This window comes from Aquila chrysaetos, chromosome 11 (genome assembly GCF_900496995.4).
Source record: "Aquila chrysaetos chrysaetos chromosome 11, bAquChr1.4, whole genome shotgun sequence".
Lineage (NCBI taxonomy): Eukaryota > Metazoa > Chordata > Aves > Accipitriformes > Accipitridae > Aquila > Aquila chrysaetos.
The window spans coordinates 31,722,839-31,740,244 of record NC_044014.1 but is presented as its reverse complement, the minus strand read 5'-3'; the positions used below and the strand labels follow the sequence as shown (position 1 = coordinate 31,740,244).

General features: G+C 43.1%; 1 protein-coding gene across 4 annotated transcripts in view; it reads right to left on the bottom strand.

The window, feature by feature from the left end:
• The window catches only part of WAPL (WAPL cohesin release factor), a 76,088-nt gene extending 62,404 nt beyond the window's left edge, over window positions 1-13,684 (bottom strand). For 2 of the 4 annotated variants that reach the window (XM_030031004.2, XM_030031011.2), the window contains exons 1-2: window positions 12,662-13,009; window positions 8,758-9,281 (exon numbers count right to left, since the gene is read on the bottom strand). In XM_030031004.2, coding sequence (XP_029886864.1) covers window positions 8,758-9,259 — 502 coding nt within the window. In that variant the 5' untranslated portion in view covers window positions 9,260-9,281; window positions 12,662-13,009. Of the gene's footprint in view, window positions 1-8,757; window positions 9,282-10,871; window positions 10,889-12,661; window positions 13,010-13,666 lie in introns of those variants that run through there. The other 2 variants (XM_030031009.2, XM_030031008.2) reach the window with 2 other exon arrangements.
• Window positions 13,685-17,406: the final 3,722 nt, after the last annotated feature.

Genomic DNA, 17,406 nt, shown 5'->3' with positions numbered 1-17,406 from the left:
TGCCTGTCATCAGCTATATCTAGCCTCTCGATTTCTATCAAATTAAAGCCCTATAACTTCCCTTGCACTTCAACCCTTTTTGTCATCCCAGGCAAGTATTTTTGTCCAAGTTGCATCTATAGTTTTACAGCCTGTCTTTCACAGCTGGAATAACTATTATTCCTCCTTCACTGTTCTTTCTAATCTTGCTCAAGACTCTTCTACAACATTCTGAAACCCAATTTAAAGTCTGTTTTTCTTCTGGTGAGTACACACTTACAAATGTGACTTTTTTTAACATTGCCTCACATCTGTATCTATCCACATTCATAACAATATAAATTATAATGTGACTCTACAGACACTGATGTTATGTAAAAACCCAATGTAACATATCACGCAGCATGTTATCAATGCCCACACCCAACTTGCATGCAAAGTCCACAACTCTCTCAAATGAAGGACAAATTGCAGTTTTAGTAAACAATACTAAAACCCCTTCCTGCAGAAAGAAAACTATTTTTTGTTTTCCAGCAAAGAATTAAACTTTGAAGAACTCTACAACACTGCAAGCAAGACTACTTGTTTGGAAATCTAAAAATAAAATGGTCCTGAAGAGATGAGAAATTGTGCAACATCAAATCCAACGGTCAGAAGAGGGACTACACTCGGTGTAATATAAGAGTTGTCAGAGCCTGAACTAGCTGTATCATTTGTTCACCTCTGATGGTAAGTCCAGTGAAACAGACACATTCTTCCTCACTGGTAGCTCAGAAGGGCATCTTCTGCTCAGAGCAGCAGGAGAAAGCTGATCCAGGAAGCTAACTACTTCCTCCTTGCAGGGAAAACAAGACTAAGTGTCATGGGCAACACAAGGGGCTGGCACATGCCAAAAAAGCTTGTTTTCACCGACTTTCATAGTGCAAGCCCTTATGAAAAAAGTACTGGAGCATATTATAACAAAGCAGCACTAACAACTGTCAAAACAAATGTATCCTTAGGCTAAGTCAGTCTGAATTCAGACACATATGTTGAAACCCTTTACTGAATACAGTAGCAGTTTCTTAAAAGAAAATATGAGCCAAGATTGAACTTGAAAAACATTTTCCATACAGTTAATAACATCTCAACAGTTTAAACCTGAAATGGCTTCCTTACCAACTTTTTTCTTTCCTGCATGCTTTGGCCCACTTAAGAGGTATGCACATTAAGAGTTGTTTGGGTTTTTTGTTTTTGGTTTTTTTTTTTTTCTTAGAATCATAGAATCATTTAGTTTGGAAAAGACCTTTAAGACCATCAAGTCCAAATGTTAACCTACCACTGCCAGGTCCACCACTAAACCATGTCCCTAAGCACCACACATACACACCTTTCAAATACCTCCAGGGATAGTGACTCCACCACTTCCCTGAGCAGCCTGTTCCAATGCTTGACAACCCTTTTGGTGAAGAAATTTTTCCTAATACCCAATCTAAACTTCCCCTGGCGCAACCTGAGGCCACTTCCCCTTGTCCTATCACTTGTTACCTGGGAGAAGCACTGACTAACTGTTTTGAATGCAAAGTTATTTCAACTTTTTAAACATGAAAGAAGTTAAGAAGCAGTCAAAAGTTTGACATTTTAAAAACTAACTGTTCACTGTACAAGTCCATAAAGAAAGAATTATTTTAGAACTATAGATTCCAAAAAAGGTATTGAGAATTTCACTGTTGTTTGGGAAAGGGGAGTTATAGATTGAGGGAAAAACAGTTTGTGTGCTCTGTACATAGACATATATAGTATGCATTTCCCTGTCATTAGGAAAAATGTTGCAGAAATCAGAAGATTCCTTCCTAAATACTGGGGTCTTTTTGCTGTATTGTGATTTTAGCAAACCAGTATAAATACTGAAATTTAAACAGAATTTCAGTCATTTCATGTTTTTGAAAAACATCTAAGAAAAAAACCCACAAAACCAACTCTTCAAAGAAGTATCAGAGTAATACCAAAGCAAAAAACAATTGACAACAATTATCACACTAGTTTGAGCCTGGGCTACTGACACAGCAAGAAAATTCTGCATCGTGTAAGGGCAGAAGAGGTATCTTAAAGAGGGGGAAACATAACAAAAACAACTGAAGAAGAGAGGACTTGTGGGTAAACCCCAGCTACCTATATACCCAGCATAACTACTCCCATCTAAACAAACCTCATAACACTGAAATTCTACTGGCATACATATTTTCTGGCAGACCTTTCCCCTTCTCTGCTATCAGTTTCTTAACACTTTGAGCCAGCCAGAGCACAGCTGCAGTTCTTTTTAATCATGGGTACTGTCAGCTGTGTCCTAAGACAGCCAAGTGCTCAGACCTCATTCAGTTTCCCCCAACTTTTTGCTCCATTTTTAGACAGAAAATGACTAAACTGAAATTCTTCCTCAAGAGGTGAATAAATTGCACTCAACAACTCTGCAGAGGAAGAAAGGTAAGATTACTTAGACCTAACTATTATCTTAAATGTCCATATCACAGTTAAACACAATATAGAAGCTCCAAAACAATTTGAAAGGAATACCCTGGCAAATCTCCTTGTCAAATGTAATTATGTAACAAACTTGCATTTGAGACGTTGAAACTTAACTCTAAAGATAGGGCTCCCCCACCCACATAATCAGGATGCAGAGGCTTTGCAGACAGATTCACTAAGGTGCTATCAGGATAGTCTGTTGGGAACAGACCTGATGACTTGGAACTATCTTCTTTTCAGGGCAACCATTTTCTGCAAATTACTCTATTCACTCAGTATGCTTTTCAAGCAACTAAACCCAACTAGTTTCTGCGTATTGGGTCATGAAGCAGTTAAGCACAGTTGTATCCCTTCACTCCTGCCTTGCATAAGCACAAGTTATTAAGAAGGACTGCATTTGCCATTTTGATTTGCAACTGATATGTGCATGAGCCCCAAGTGAAAAACGAAGGCATTAAGAACTACCTAGAAACACAAAAGAACTGAATAGCAAAAACCAGGCAAATTTTTCCTTACAGCACCAAGAGCAAAACTACTTCCAGAACAAAGACTTGTTTGAATACCACTACATAGTAACAAATGACAAGATGCAGAATAGCTATTTTCAGGATTACTCTGAACATCAGGAGGAAAAAAAAAAAAAAAAAATCAAGTATCACAAATACTTTACATGCAATAATTTGTCCTTTTAATCTTATAAAGCCTCAAATGGCACTGCCAAGACAATAACCACAAGATCTGTACTTAGCATCACAACACAGCAGAAAGGAATACTACTCCTACACTGCTCTGTATTCTGAAAAGACATTTTAAGCCATTCTATTTTCTATTTCTCCACAGCAAGCAAAATATATTTTCAAGAAATAAACTCATAGGCATTAAAACAAATCAGTCTTAATCCATGCCCAATTAAAATATTTCTCAGGTATCTAATGATGCTTTTAACCAATATTTTAACTTTGGATTAACGTAAATAAGTATATTATTTCATAGTCCACTGCATTGGGTTTGCGTGGCAAGCGTTTGGTAGTGGTGGGGCTACAGGGGTGGCTTCTGTGAGAAGCTGCTAGAAGCTTCCCCCATGTCTGACAGAGCCAATGCCAGCCGGCTCCAAGACAGACCTGCTGCTGGCCAAGGCCGAGCCCATCAGCGACGGTGGTAGTGCCTCTGGGATAACACATTTAAGAAGGGGGAAAAAAGTTGCTGTGGGACAGAAACTGCGGCCGGAGAGAGGAGTGAGAACATGAGAGAAACAACCCTGCAGACCCCCAGGTCAGTGAAGAAGGAGGGGGAGGAGGTGCTCCAGGCGCCGGAGCAGAGATTCCCCTGCAGCCCGTGGGGAAGACCATGGTGAGGCAGGCTGTCCCCCTGCAGCCCAGGGAGGTCCACGGTGGAGCAGATCTCCACCTGCAGCCCGGGGAGGACCCCACGCCGGAGCAGGTGGGTGCCCGAAGGAGGCTGTGACCCCGTGGGAAGCCCATGCTGGAGCAGGCACCTGGCAGGACCTGCGGCCCTGTGGAGAGAGGAGCCCACGCTGGAGCAGGTTTGCTGGCAGGACTTGTGACCCCGCGGGGGACCCGTGCTGGAGCAGTTCATGAAGAACGGCAGCCTGTTGGAAGGACCCACACTGGAGAAGTTCTTGGAGGACTGTCTCCCATGGGAGGGACCCCACGCTGGAGCAGTGGAAGAGCGTGAGGAGTCCTGCCCCTGAGGAGGAAGGAACGGCAGAGACAACGTGTGATGAACCGACCCCAACCTCCATTCCCCTGTCCCCCTGCACCGCTGGCAGGGGAAGAGGTAGAGAATTCAGGAGTGAAGCTGTGCCCGGGAAGAAGGGAGAGGTGGGGGGAAGGTGTTTTAAGATTTATTTCTCATTACCCTACTCTGGTTTCACTGGCAATAAATTAAGTTAATTTTCCCCAAGTCGAGTCTGTTTTGCCCATGATGGTAATTGGTTGAGTGATCTTTCCCTGTCCTTATCTTGACCGACAAGCCTTTTGTTATATTTTCTCTCCCCTGTCTAGCTGAGGAGGGGAGTGATAGAGCAGCTTTGGTGGGCACCTGGCATCCAGCCAGGGTCAGCCCACCACATCCACAAACAGGAACATGATGTGTGCAAAGATGAGAGACATCATCCAACCACTTGAGACATCTCTCAACCAAAGTGCCTTCTCTGATGAACAGCATCAGTATCTTGGACTAGACCCTCCAAAGGCCTGAGTTACAGAGCTCTGCACTGTGGCACACAAGTGAAAGACAGCAGGTGATCACAACATCCAGAGTCAAAACGCAAACTCACACACAAGAATGCCAGAAGTAGTATTTCCCTAAACTGAAATAGCCAGAGTAGGGAAAATAGTTACCCAATTTGAAACATATTCATACGCTAATATAATTTTGAAATGCCATACAAACTTTTAAAATTCATCAAGCTTTGACTTAAATTTTCATCTGAAAAATAGTACAATGTTAATTTTGACACAGAAGCTAACATAAATATTCTAAGAACAAAGTTATTAGAATTTTTTTTTAAATTAGCACCTCACAGTTTGCTCTGCAAGGCTGTAAGTGTTTCTATATTAAAGCTCGTGTACAGGTGCATTTAGTGTGAAATACTGTTTGGGTTTATGCCTTACAGAATAAGCTTAACGGTTTAAAAAACAAATAAACAAAACCCCACCAAGATGATTCAGAAATCCAAGTAAATATTGCTTGGTAGTTTTTCACCTTATCCTACTGTAAGACTCTCTCATAAAAGCAGCTCACTGTCTAACTACTAAGTTGTTGCATTTTTCCTTGATATGAATTACCAGTATAATATTTTTCCAATTACATGACTTACTTTCTAGCTACCAAGTCCTCCGACCTTAACAAAAGTGACCTAACAGTAACTATTAATACTGAATAATCTTTTGCTATTTCTAATTTACCTGAACTCCTACTATCTGTACATTACCTGTTACATACAGGATTACTCATGAACATTCTTCCGACAGTATTAAGTCTTGATCAAGCAACATTAGGGTAAGATTATGAGAAGCCTTCCACATTAAGAGCTTCTCAAAGCCTTTAAAATGAGATTGCTAGAAGCACTAGCCGAAAGCTATTAAAAAGAAAAAAGAGAAAAAAGAGAAAAAAGAAAAAAGGAAAAAAAAAAAGAAAGAGACCAGTAATCATGCCATTTTAAATAAAAGATGCAGATCCTCAATGGTGTTACACAGTTGCACAACTATTAAAACAACCCCCCAAACGGACTGCTTTTTAATACCAAACTTTAGTTAAAATTAACTGATATTGCATCACCTTCATTTTAATGTCCAAAGAAATGGACATTGAGGCAGGATAATACATTTGGAGCACTGTCAGCTGGCTAAACTATAGTTCTCAGCTTGCCCATAGCCACGTTAAGTCACAGTTTTCACCTTATTCTAATTCTTAACCTTATTTCACCTAGGTTAAAATTTAAGGTACAATGATGGCACTTGCTATCAGGAAGTCTTGACACCTTAATTCATGCGCTGTCTAGTCAGTATCAGGACAAGGACTAGCAAATTGCACTTAAAACAAGTTAACAAGCACTTTCACGAACATCAGTACCAATATAGCCTAGTTTCCTATACCTAGAGATACACTGTTGTATGTGGGTTAAAGTTGAGCTCACATTGCAGTGCCTCTCACACTGGGAATATCAATATTGTTCTATCTGCTTGCTTTTTCCCCACTCCCTGCCTGCCGCCGCCCCCCCCCCCCTTTCTTTCCTCTTCAGAAATAGTAGAGCTTGCTGTCTTAAGGATCTATAAGCCCTTTGAACAGATCTGGTTGAAGCTGGTGGAGTTCAAGAGTCACCAGGAAGAGGAAAATTATTATGGGGAGGGCGAGGACACGTAAGCTGTAGAAGTACATACGCTATACCTGAGGATACCACACAACAAGAAACAACCTTTTTATTGTGACTCAGTTTTTCTCCCCTAAGTTCCCTCTTCCCCCACGCCCCCACCCCCCAAATCAACAGAATTAACTCTCTCCAGTTCTTAAAAATAGCTTTATACTATCAAACTTTATTTAACAGTCAATATAACAAAGAAGCCTTTGAAGTACCTACATTTATACTGGCTGACTATGCGACTATCTCTAATTGCTCAGTGTTCTGAGTGACATACTCAGAGAATTTTTATTTATTTTGGATCAGTCTACACACAAGCATAATAGCTACTTAAACCATCCAAGTTTCACTTACACTAACTGTCCAAAATAAACACGATCACCAAAACTACAGTCTTGGTTTCCTTACTCTTATTTAAAGACCCTCCTAGGATGTTTTGCAAAGATTCATTCTCAGTTGAATTTAATCTCTGAAGAAAGCTATGAAACGGGTTTTTATCTTCATTTGACAAGGTGTAAACAGAATGTCATAGATTCTGAAAGAACAGTATCATCAGATCAAGATCCACCTTGTCCTTCACTACTTCTGGCTGAATTGCAGTCAGTAACAAATACTTTGGGAAAGCATGCAAGAACAGAATTCCTTCAGTAAACTGTTGTTTAAGTAACTTCCCCCTCTGCATCCAGACGACCACCCACCACACTCAGCCGCCACTGATGGACTTATCCAAAGATTCATCAGCTTCCTTCCTTTCAGAGCTGTATATATTTATGGTATATATAGTATTGTCTAACAAGGAGTTCTAGAATTTAAATAAGCATCAAATTAAAAAGTTTTTCTGCAGTAAATATTGTATTTTATTATTTTCCACAATACTGGAACCAGGAAGCACCAATGAAACTACTGAAGTCTGTTCCTCTTGGCCTTTCATGCACTATGAATTTTCAGAGCTCTATCACATTTTCCCCCCACAGCTCTCACGTTTTCTTTTCCAACCTGAAAAATACTGTTCTAACAAAGCTTTTCTACATGGAAACCGTTTCACTGTAAAACCTGCTCTGCTACAATCTCTCATTAACAACCAAGGAAACTCATTACTATTTCTTCTCCTTGCAAATATTAGGGGATGAATCTATTCACTCTCTTATGAAACCCGTATTCAAACTTAGTAAAACATAATCGTATTTCCAGACTGAAGGTGGATCATACTTACAGATAAACTGCAGAAAACCACAGGAAAACAAGAAATATATCAGCAGCAAAAATAAGAGTAAGATCAAGACAGCTACGCGTCCCACCGTGTCTGTCAAGCTACAGTTCAAATCAACATTTCTTGTTTTTTCTTGTATTATATCACTAGTAAAGTTATCTTGCAAAATAACTGAACTATGCATATCTTCCACTACTCAGTATCATCTTGTCCACTGTATTACAACTGAACAAGTCCACTCAAATTTCTGATCCTAGAGTTAACTATATCTGGGAATTCAAATTTACATAAGTTCTTCTCATTAAAGTTGATTACGATAACCCAGAGCAAGTCGGTAGCTGTCATCTTCATCAAGGTTCATCTAACATGATCTTCTGCCCAATTTTAGAAGCTGTGGTTTAATCAGGCCATTATATGAAAACTTCCAATGAGATATAACAACATCTGATCTTGTCTAAGAACAACTTGAACAAAATTACAGCAATGTTCAGCTCCACAGGGTTTGTGAATTCCCTCTCAAAAGCATTAAGGTATCTTACAAACACTTCAGAGCCTGAAAACAGCCTCTAAAAGAAGTTTGACATTCTGTTTCATAGGTCTGAAGCTTTTTATGTACACATTGATAAAGATGTGCTAATTAAAAAAAATAACCTACCTTTGTGCAACTGAAGTTCAGAAAACTACTTTTTCCATCCAAGGAATTAAATAGGGCAGGTTGTAAGCTGTAAGTGCATGGTAGTAACCATGTACCCACACTAAATTAAAGCCAGCAACTTCAGAATAAAGCATTCTATTATTACCAACTCACCACTCTCCAAAATACATGTTAAAAAAAAAAAACAAAACAAAACACAAACACACTGAGCTTTAGAAAAGAAAGATTATTATTCCATTCTATTCAAGGTAGACTAACTGACTACGGTGAAGCTAAAGCACTGTATCTCAATTTGCAGACATAAGGATGAGAGTGCCAAGGATCTGAGATGAATATGTAAAATGCAGAATGCTTCCTGGTATTTTTAGTTAAATAGAGTACCCTTTACAATTTCTTACAATTAAGAATTAATTACCCCACAGTTTTATTAGAACATTTAACTGACCCCTGAAAACACAAAGTCTAAATGTAGATTAGTAAAAATCAGAGGATAACAGAACTATCTGGACAGCTGAGTAAACGTACCTGCAGTTACAAGTTTAGCACTGCTGCCTTTGCATTCTCCATCTTCCACATTTTTGCTTGTGCTCTTTTCTTTTGAGAGAGGAACAGTATTGTCAAAAGATATGCACTTGCTGGATGCAACGTTTTCTCCACTGTCTGGCTGATTAATTCTGCTGTTAGCTTCAAGTAGAGGACTGAAGTCCTCAGACTGAGCAGCTTCACCGGGTTCCAGCTGAGAGGAGCTTTTAGCCTGTGACAAATTCTTTGAAGACACAGGAAGAGATTCTTCATCACTGTCAAATCCAAATGGATCCTCTGTTACCTCATCTTCAACTTTGGGTTTTTTAGGAACTTCGGAAATATCTGGTTTGACACTGGGCCTCTTCTGTCCTAATTTGGCCATGAAGGTGGTTTCTCCCCATTTCGTACTAAGGGTGGTCCGTTTGTTGGAAAATACTTCGTCAAACTTGGAACTGCCGTTTCCCCCTTTCCGGCTGTAGGTCTTTCCAAATCGGGATGTCATTTTGGCTCCTGTTTCATATTCTCTGTTGGAAAAGAGAAAAGAAACAAATTCACCAACTTTTTAGTACAAATGATTGCACTTCCACTCTTCATTGGGCCTAAAAGCACCAGGCACATAAATTTCACAGGAGCAACAGATACATCACCTGCTTCTTTCTACAGACCAACTCATTTACATGTGAATATCATTAAGTCAAAAGTTTCTGCAATAAGTAATCTATCAACTTAACTCAAAATTCAGTAATTTGCACATTTATAAAACAATGGCACAATGGATCCTTAAGAAAAATCTGCTATTAGTACATTAATTTTGGTATTGCTTTGCTCTAATTTTATATTTTCGAGTACAGATGGCACTGCTTTCATGAAACATCAGCAGAAAACTAAACAATATTTTCACCACATCTGAACATGCAGCTCTCTGCTAGAGTCCAATAACACAGTAAGGCTTTAAAAAGACTCTTTGCAGTTAAATAAGAAAAACTGTCAAAACATTTCAAGTTGCTACAGATATTCTAAATACTAATTAATCATAAATAATGATGACAACTTCACCCTATGTTCTCGCACACTCAGACTTACTTAGTAAGCATATTATTTGGTAGTATGATGGGGTTTATGCCATCTGCACAGTCATGGTCAAGACTGGTGCATAGCAGTCCCCCATGAGTAAATCTGATTGATCAAGGGACAGGAACAAAAAGACGCTTCTCAATCCATTTCTAAGAACATGGAGGACACCTTATGCAGACCAGCATAAACCATTACTTTTTACTGGCTGTTACAACTGTAGCCCGATTCACAGTTTGCTCTTAGAAGAATAAAGTTTAAATACGAACAGATTAAACAGGAACACATTTAAACAGTTCCCTGCATGTGTTCTATTCCTACTTTTGTTTAACTCAAGAAGGAAGACAGACCACTTTGTTTCTTTTTCCCAAAACAAATATTTCAACTACTGGACAAATGACAACATAAAATCAAAATTATCATATCTGTTCTGTAAACCAGCATTTCTCCTCTTTTTTCCTTTTTTTTTTTTTTTTTCCCCAAACTTGAATAGGAAATTGGCATTCTTTATAGCCAGTCTGAATCTAATCAAGTCCATTTTCCTCTCTGAAATTACACTCCATACTGGAGAAAAGTCTGTGTTAACAGAGGGGGGGCATTTATTTCAGCTATAGAATCAAAGAAATCCAACTTTCAAAGTGTCAACTGCCTTCATATATGGTAAAGTATATGAAAAATAGCACCTGAAATCATCGTTAATAAACTTATCACATGATCTATTTGTTCGAGACAACTGTTTTTATTCTTATTCCCCTGAATATGGGGCACACTGTCTTTCTTCCATATTTTAGTTTCCATCTCGGCACTTGCAGTTTCTGAACCTGAAGTGCTAGACTAGCTTCTGCCAAAATCGCCAGACTGGTTTCCAGAAATGTCATTCTATCACTTCGCTCTAGCAAGACTGTCTCACTAATAATAGTCTCCCTTTATCAGACCAGGCCAACCTTCTCTTATCATATGAACCGAGCAATTCATCGGGTCATCTGTGTTTGAGCAAATTTTAAGTGAATTAAAAGTATGAAATTTGAACTTCAGAAGTTTACCAGACAGATGGTGTTGCAATGCAGAAGAGATACAGGAACAACCACTTTGAGAAACACTTCTCCCCAGCAGTTTAGCAGATGGATGGTAAAGGCATGTGTTTATCTACTGACCAGAATTCTGCCGTGAAACACCATTCTGCAGACTGCTTCTGGTCGCTCCTAGTAGATGTCACTCTTTAACCCCACCTCCATCCTCTTTTTCCCCACAGTGTCATGAGCCTCCTCTGCGCTGCTCCAAACACATTGCTGCCAAACTTTTCCTTTTTTTGCTCCCCTGTAAATAGCTCTAATTTCCTATTATCCATCCAAGAGTGAAACTAAAACTTTCCCACATACTTTAGAAAACAAACAGCAAAACAAATCCAACTTACTAGTTTTATTTTGCTGATGCTTCAAAATATTTATAACAGTAACCAAAATATTTTTTACCAGAAGGGCCAGTTTTTAGAGTTATAGAAACTAAAGTGAAATATTAACATCTCAGTTTCTATACAACTATTATAGAAAAAAAAAAAAAAAAAAATCACTTCACTCACCACCAGCATTTTCCTCCCCTAAACCCTGACTCAAGTAAGTATTTCCAACACTACCTTTCCAGCGCCTGCAAAAATAACAGCAGATTTAAATTATGACTTGTGGCTTGCAGTTTTAAAGAGAAAATTCCTGCAGTCAAGAAGACTTCATTTTCAGAAATTAGATCTCCTCGGTCTGCATTTTCCTATTTATAAGTTTAAAAATTATGATCATCTCATAAGGAGTTTTGAAACAAAATGTCAAAACTCAAATAAATATTCAATATGATGTAATGAGGCTGAAAGATGAGTGTCAGGAAAACAGAAATACTCTATGCTATAAACCCGTATCTTAGACTGAGATTAAAGATAAGGAAATACATAAGTACCTCCTTCCAGAAGAACATCAACGGACCACGATGTTTAGTCTTTACTTACAATTCTCTCCTGCTTTTCACTCAGTGTGAAATAAAAAACTTGGCCCGTTTCACTCTGTTTCCACTCCCTGCCTCTCTCTCCTGCATCGTGCTGCAATATTTGGAGCAGTGCAAGAAACGTAAATAAAAGCAAAAAACCAAAACGTAATCCTCCTGCATCTCCCAGAGCTGACTCGGCGGACCAGCTAGGCATAAAAAACCCGGTAACTCCCCAGAAAGCCCATCAGCCATCCCTACTCGTTGCTCGTCTCTACACCGTTCCTCTTACATAACCAAAGGAAAGAAAAATAGGTTAAAGGCGCGGAGGCAGAAGAAGCTGATGAAATCCCACGGTGACAGTTTCTTTTTTCCTCCCTCCCCCTGCGGCGGGGGGGGGGGGGTGTGGGGGGGTGTGCTAGCGGAACCGGGTCACCCCACCGTGCACGCCTGGCGATTTCTGATGTCATTTCCCTTCCTCCCCGGCCCCCCCCCCCCACCCCGCAGAAAAACCAACCCCCATTACACAAGTCCCCGGGCCGCGGGGCGGCCCGCGGCGAACGGCAGAGCCCGCCGGCGCCCGCCGGCCTCGCAGGCCGCACGGCCCCCCGCCCCGGCCCCAGCCCGCACTTCACCCCCGAGCAAAGTCCTGCGACTCCCGCCCCGAAAACTTCCCGGCGGGCCGGGGGCGGCCGCGGTCGCGGCTGTCCCCCAGGCCCCGCCGGGCGGCCGCGGCCGCCGCCCCGGAAGCGGGACGGCGCCGGGGGCAGCGGCCGGCGGCTCCTGCCCGCCGGGGCGCCGGGCCTGCTCCGCGGCCCGCACAGGCCTCGGGCGCCGGGCGGCCCCCTCCTCGCCCGGCACCTACCTCGGCGTCGGTCGTGGCGGCAGGGGCGGGCGGGCGACGGGGCCCGGGCGCGGGCCCGGCGCGTTCCGGGCGGCGCCGCGGATGTGGCTCTCGCCGCGGCTTCTGGCCGCCGATCTGCCGCCTGGCGAAAGGCGCTCGCCGACGGGACGCCTCCGCCCCTCCCCCGGCGGCGGCGGCACCCTCCCGGGGTGGCGCGGGCGTTAGGGCCCCCGGCGCCGCCTCCTCCGGCGCCGCTTCCTCCGCGCCGGGATTATCGCCGCTCTCGGGACGGGGCCCGGGACCATCTCTCCGCCATTTGCCCCGCTCCTTCCGTCACTGCGCGTCCCACGCCCGGCCGCCGCCCGCAGCCAATCGCACCCCGCCTTACTCAACCGACCGCGCCGCCGCCGCCGCGCACGCGCCCGCCGCCGCGCGCCCCGCTGACGCCGGCCCGCCCCGCGCGGCGCCCGCTGGGAGCGGTAGTTCGCAGCCCGGCTGCGTGGCGGCGGCGGGCGGGGGGGGCGAACGGCGAGCGGCGGACGGCCCCGCCGGGACCCGGCGGCCGGGTCCGCGCCGCGTTGGGCCCCCGCCGCTCAGGGGCGGCCCGAGGCGGCCGGGACGGCGCGGCGGGACCCGCCGGCCGCCTCGCCGCGGCGGCCTCCGCTCGGGCCCGCGCCCCCGGCGGGGGGACGACGTGCCGCCGCTGCGGTTCTGAAGGCGCGGGGCGGGGGTGGGAGGGGGTGGCGGGTAGCGGGGCCCGCCGCGGGCGGCCCGGCCCCGACGGCGCCCGGCCTCGGCTGGAGGAGAGGGTCCCCGCGCGGCGCCCGGGGTCTCCCGGGGCAGCCCCGGCCCGGCCCGGCCCCGAGCAAAGGTCAGCCCCCTCCTGAGGGGTTTGGGAACGCGGCGGGCACTGAACCAGCCCTACGTCGACTCCGTTAAAACTTTGTTGAGCCAAGCAGCGGCGGGCAGCCTCACCCAGGGGAATCGAGCCCCTTGCGCTGACGGCAGCTCTGTGCTCGTACTCACGGTGGTTGCACAGTCCCCGGCCTTTACATCCGCTCCGGGGAGGAAACATGCTCGGCGGAGAAGTCCCATGAAACGAGCACGGTGCAGACCGTGACACCGTGGCTTTCACACGCTCCTACTTCCACAAGCCCTAGCTTATACAAAGCAGTTGCATCCACCCACGTACATTGTATCTACGCACACCTTTTGAGACTTTAATTAATGGCACGCTCTCTTTAGAGTGAAAAAATACTCCATGGAGATCGCATCGTACAGCAAGTGTGCATAGGCAGCAAACGCTCATCAAATCCACTATGTTACATTCTGTAAGCAGTATTTCCTAAAATACTTGTGGAACAGAAAACTAAGGATGCACTACTAGAAAAGCACTGCCTTAAAAAAGAATGTCATACTCACAGGTGTAGTTTGGTAATTTTTCAGAAGAGTGTGGAGCTTAGAAAAGAAAAAAAAACAAACAGAAAAAAACTCTACCACCTTGGAACCTAAAATGGTTTCACAACACATATGATCATACTAGCCATCTGTCGCTTGAGGAGAGGCTTTAAAATACAGGTCCCAAATGCAAAATGAATTAAAAAAAAATTTTAAAAAAGGCTGATTTCACTGCACAGAACAGGTTAGACTTGTCTCAACACTTCTAATTAAGAACCATTACTTTTTTCTTAATTTTACCTTTACCCAACGCAAAATTACTGGCTTTCAATAAAGAGATGCAAGAGTATGGTTTTGTTTAGTGATCCTCTAAGTAAATCAATTTTTGGCCTTTACCTGGTACCTGTTGATGTGTTGGTAGCTTTTAGGTATTACTTCTGAAGAACAAACACACTGAATGTGCTCTATAAAGCCAGTATACAACTGGTGCTAGAGAAAGTGAAGATAGAATAGACTGGGCCTTGTGATGAGATGTATAAGCTTGATTTGCAATACGGTTGAGTTGTGTCTCAAAGAAGGCTTACAAGTTTATCTATATCTAACCACCCGACTCAGTTATTGCGAAGCTACTGAAAACAGGTTACAAATTTTAAAATACACAATTTGAATACAAAAAGTGAGAAGATTTTTTTTTCCCTGTGAGTATTCTTGTATCAGAGCTACTAATTAGTTTGTTTGAACTTCAAAACCAAAATGGATAGCTAAACCAGTTTGAGTTTTGCATACTATTGCAAGAATCTGAAAGTCTTATTTGGTGACTAACTGATCTGTTAGACAAAGAGGAGAAAACAGTACTATGAGAGCTCACAATACTTTGAGGCTCTGTGGAGTTTTTTACAACATAAAAAAGGTTTGACCTGAGAACCAGAAAAAGTGAAGAATATGGCCAGAGTAAGGAAGTGACACCAAGAATCTATTTGGAAATAGTTTCTATTTGAATATAAAGTTAAGAGCTGAAATTAAATTAAATACGTTTCTAACTTAAAGCCTGGGCTACATAAGTCACTTAAACAGTAATTTAGAGAATTTTGCAGTATAGCGATAGTAATTGGATGTCATTTGAAAGCTCTCACACACCCTATACCCCCTCGGCTAGCTTCGTATTTCCAACAGTATTTTCAGTCTTTGTAGAATCCCCATACAGATTAGTCTAAAACCCTGCAGAATGATGGTCATGATGGAATTTCACACGGCTAACGGGGGATAAATTGAACTAATTTGTGTGCTACCTATCCTATCTTGGGTATCAGCAGAAGCCTGTAAGTCTAATAAAACCTTTTACTTAGATGATGGAAAACAAACTTTGTTATGTTCAAGAACAGCAGAGAGGGGCCAATTTTTCTGTACCTAACTTACTTTAGATACTTCTGAAAATTTCACACCTTGTAACTTAATAAGCTTGGCAATTAACATGTTAAGCTTTGCTGTTACCATTTTCATCTGGCTTACCTCAAATATGCAAGTACCGAGACAGAGCAAATAAAAGCCAAATCCCATCTATGTTTGGCAGTAGGTAGGTTTAATTCTCAAAGAGGGTGGAATTCAACAGTCACCTGATGCTTAATTATTGATAGTTGCCATCTCCCTTCACAAAAAAACCAAAACAAAACCCAACCACACAAAACCCTTCACAAAAAAAGCATCACATGAAACGCTCCAGTTTGGCATTTGCCTCCATGAGAACAGCAGTGGGAGGTAAGCAGCCATCTTAAAACTTTAGCTATTCCATCTTAAAAACTTTTCTGGGAAAGCCAAAGTGAGTCCTCCAGCTTCCTGTTGCAGTCCATTACTCCCTCCGCAAGAGAAACTAGCATCTTTGCTATTTATTATAAAGTCAGAAAGCACTGGAAAACACAGCTCAAATACATCAAAGCTGGAGATAAGATAAATAAAAGTGTAACAGTAGAAGGAACATATAAGAAGGACAGAACAGTTACTTGGATACATCACATCTTAATACACTCCAGAACCCTCCTAGTTCTCTTTCAGAGGTTCTGCACCGAGATCTCTGTGGGAGGAACAACACAGACTTTTCAAAATAAGCTGTAGCCTAGTACGGAGCCTTTCACATAATTCAGTCTTGAGGCAGCCATTAAAACACTTTAAACGGTTTCAGTTTCTTCTAAAAGAAAACTGAGGCAACGCAGTAGGAAAATGGAAGGTTTCCCATGCAGCAGTTACTCTGGGGGGAGATGAAGACGGTCATATCCTTCCAGAAGCTGTTAGGAAGGTGCCTCAGTGCTGCCTCATGGACAAGAACTAGCATTTGACAGTAATATCAGCTTAAAGTGAGGCTACAAACAGCCTTTAAAAGGACTATAGCACTCGGTATCCTTCAAGTACATGAATTAACAGCATAACGCATCCTTGCTCCACTCCTTTTCCTGCAAAAGGTGAATAAGCTCAATAACCCATTACCCTGCTTCCCTGCAAAGCACTGCCCAAGAAGCAAACAGTAACTCACAGGAAGGCTCTCCCCATTACTCCTCATGCCCAGACTGCTCCCCTCAGAACCATGAAAGCCAGTAGCCCCTCAGTCCACTCAGCATCTCCTCCTTTGCCTCTTCCCCATTTTTCTGTCTCAGCCTAGTCACAATTTGCCTCCTAAGTTCTCTCCTCCAGCTTCCTATAGTACTTCCTTCCTTGCCTCCTGTCCAGGTGGGAAGGAATGGGGGAGAAGAGGATGTCCTGCTGCTCTTGCTGCACTCACAGCTGCTGCAGTGCTTTCACGTCCCAATTAGTGCCACTTAAAATGCTAAACATTTCAGTGTGTTTTGCTTTTTCTTTGCAAAATGTCAGTCTCCTCCTGTTCCTGTCCTTCAAGTGTCACGCAGCACACATGGGTGAGAGCATTCAGGGCTTTGCCATTTCGCTTCACTGGGGCTAGAATTTCCCCCTTGCTATTTGCATAGCAAAGATGAAGGGAGGGTAAAGAGACACATTAAGTAACTAATTACCATGCTTTAGTCAACTTCTCTGAAACAGCTCTGAAAATAGTCATTTATACATTAGTATCGCTACTAACGCATGCTGGAGGAAGTTCAGCAACACCATTAGTGGCAGCATGGGAGTGGGCGAGAGCAGCTGGGTTGCACTGAGAGCTCCAGTGGCTGGATCAGAGCAGACCATAAAGCAGAACGTACAGAGGTGGGGAGGGAGGGGAGATCTGCAAGCCAGTGTACAAGGAACTGTGACTTCTGTGAAGAATATGGCCTTTCTTAGTGAGGTATTTCCAGTGGATAGCATACTGCTTATTTCTGACACTGAACTCTGAGAAGAAAGACTGAAAGGCATTCAAATAGGGGATC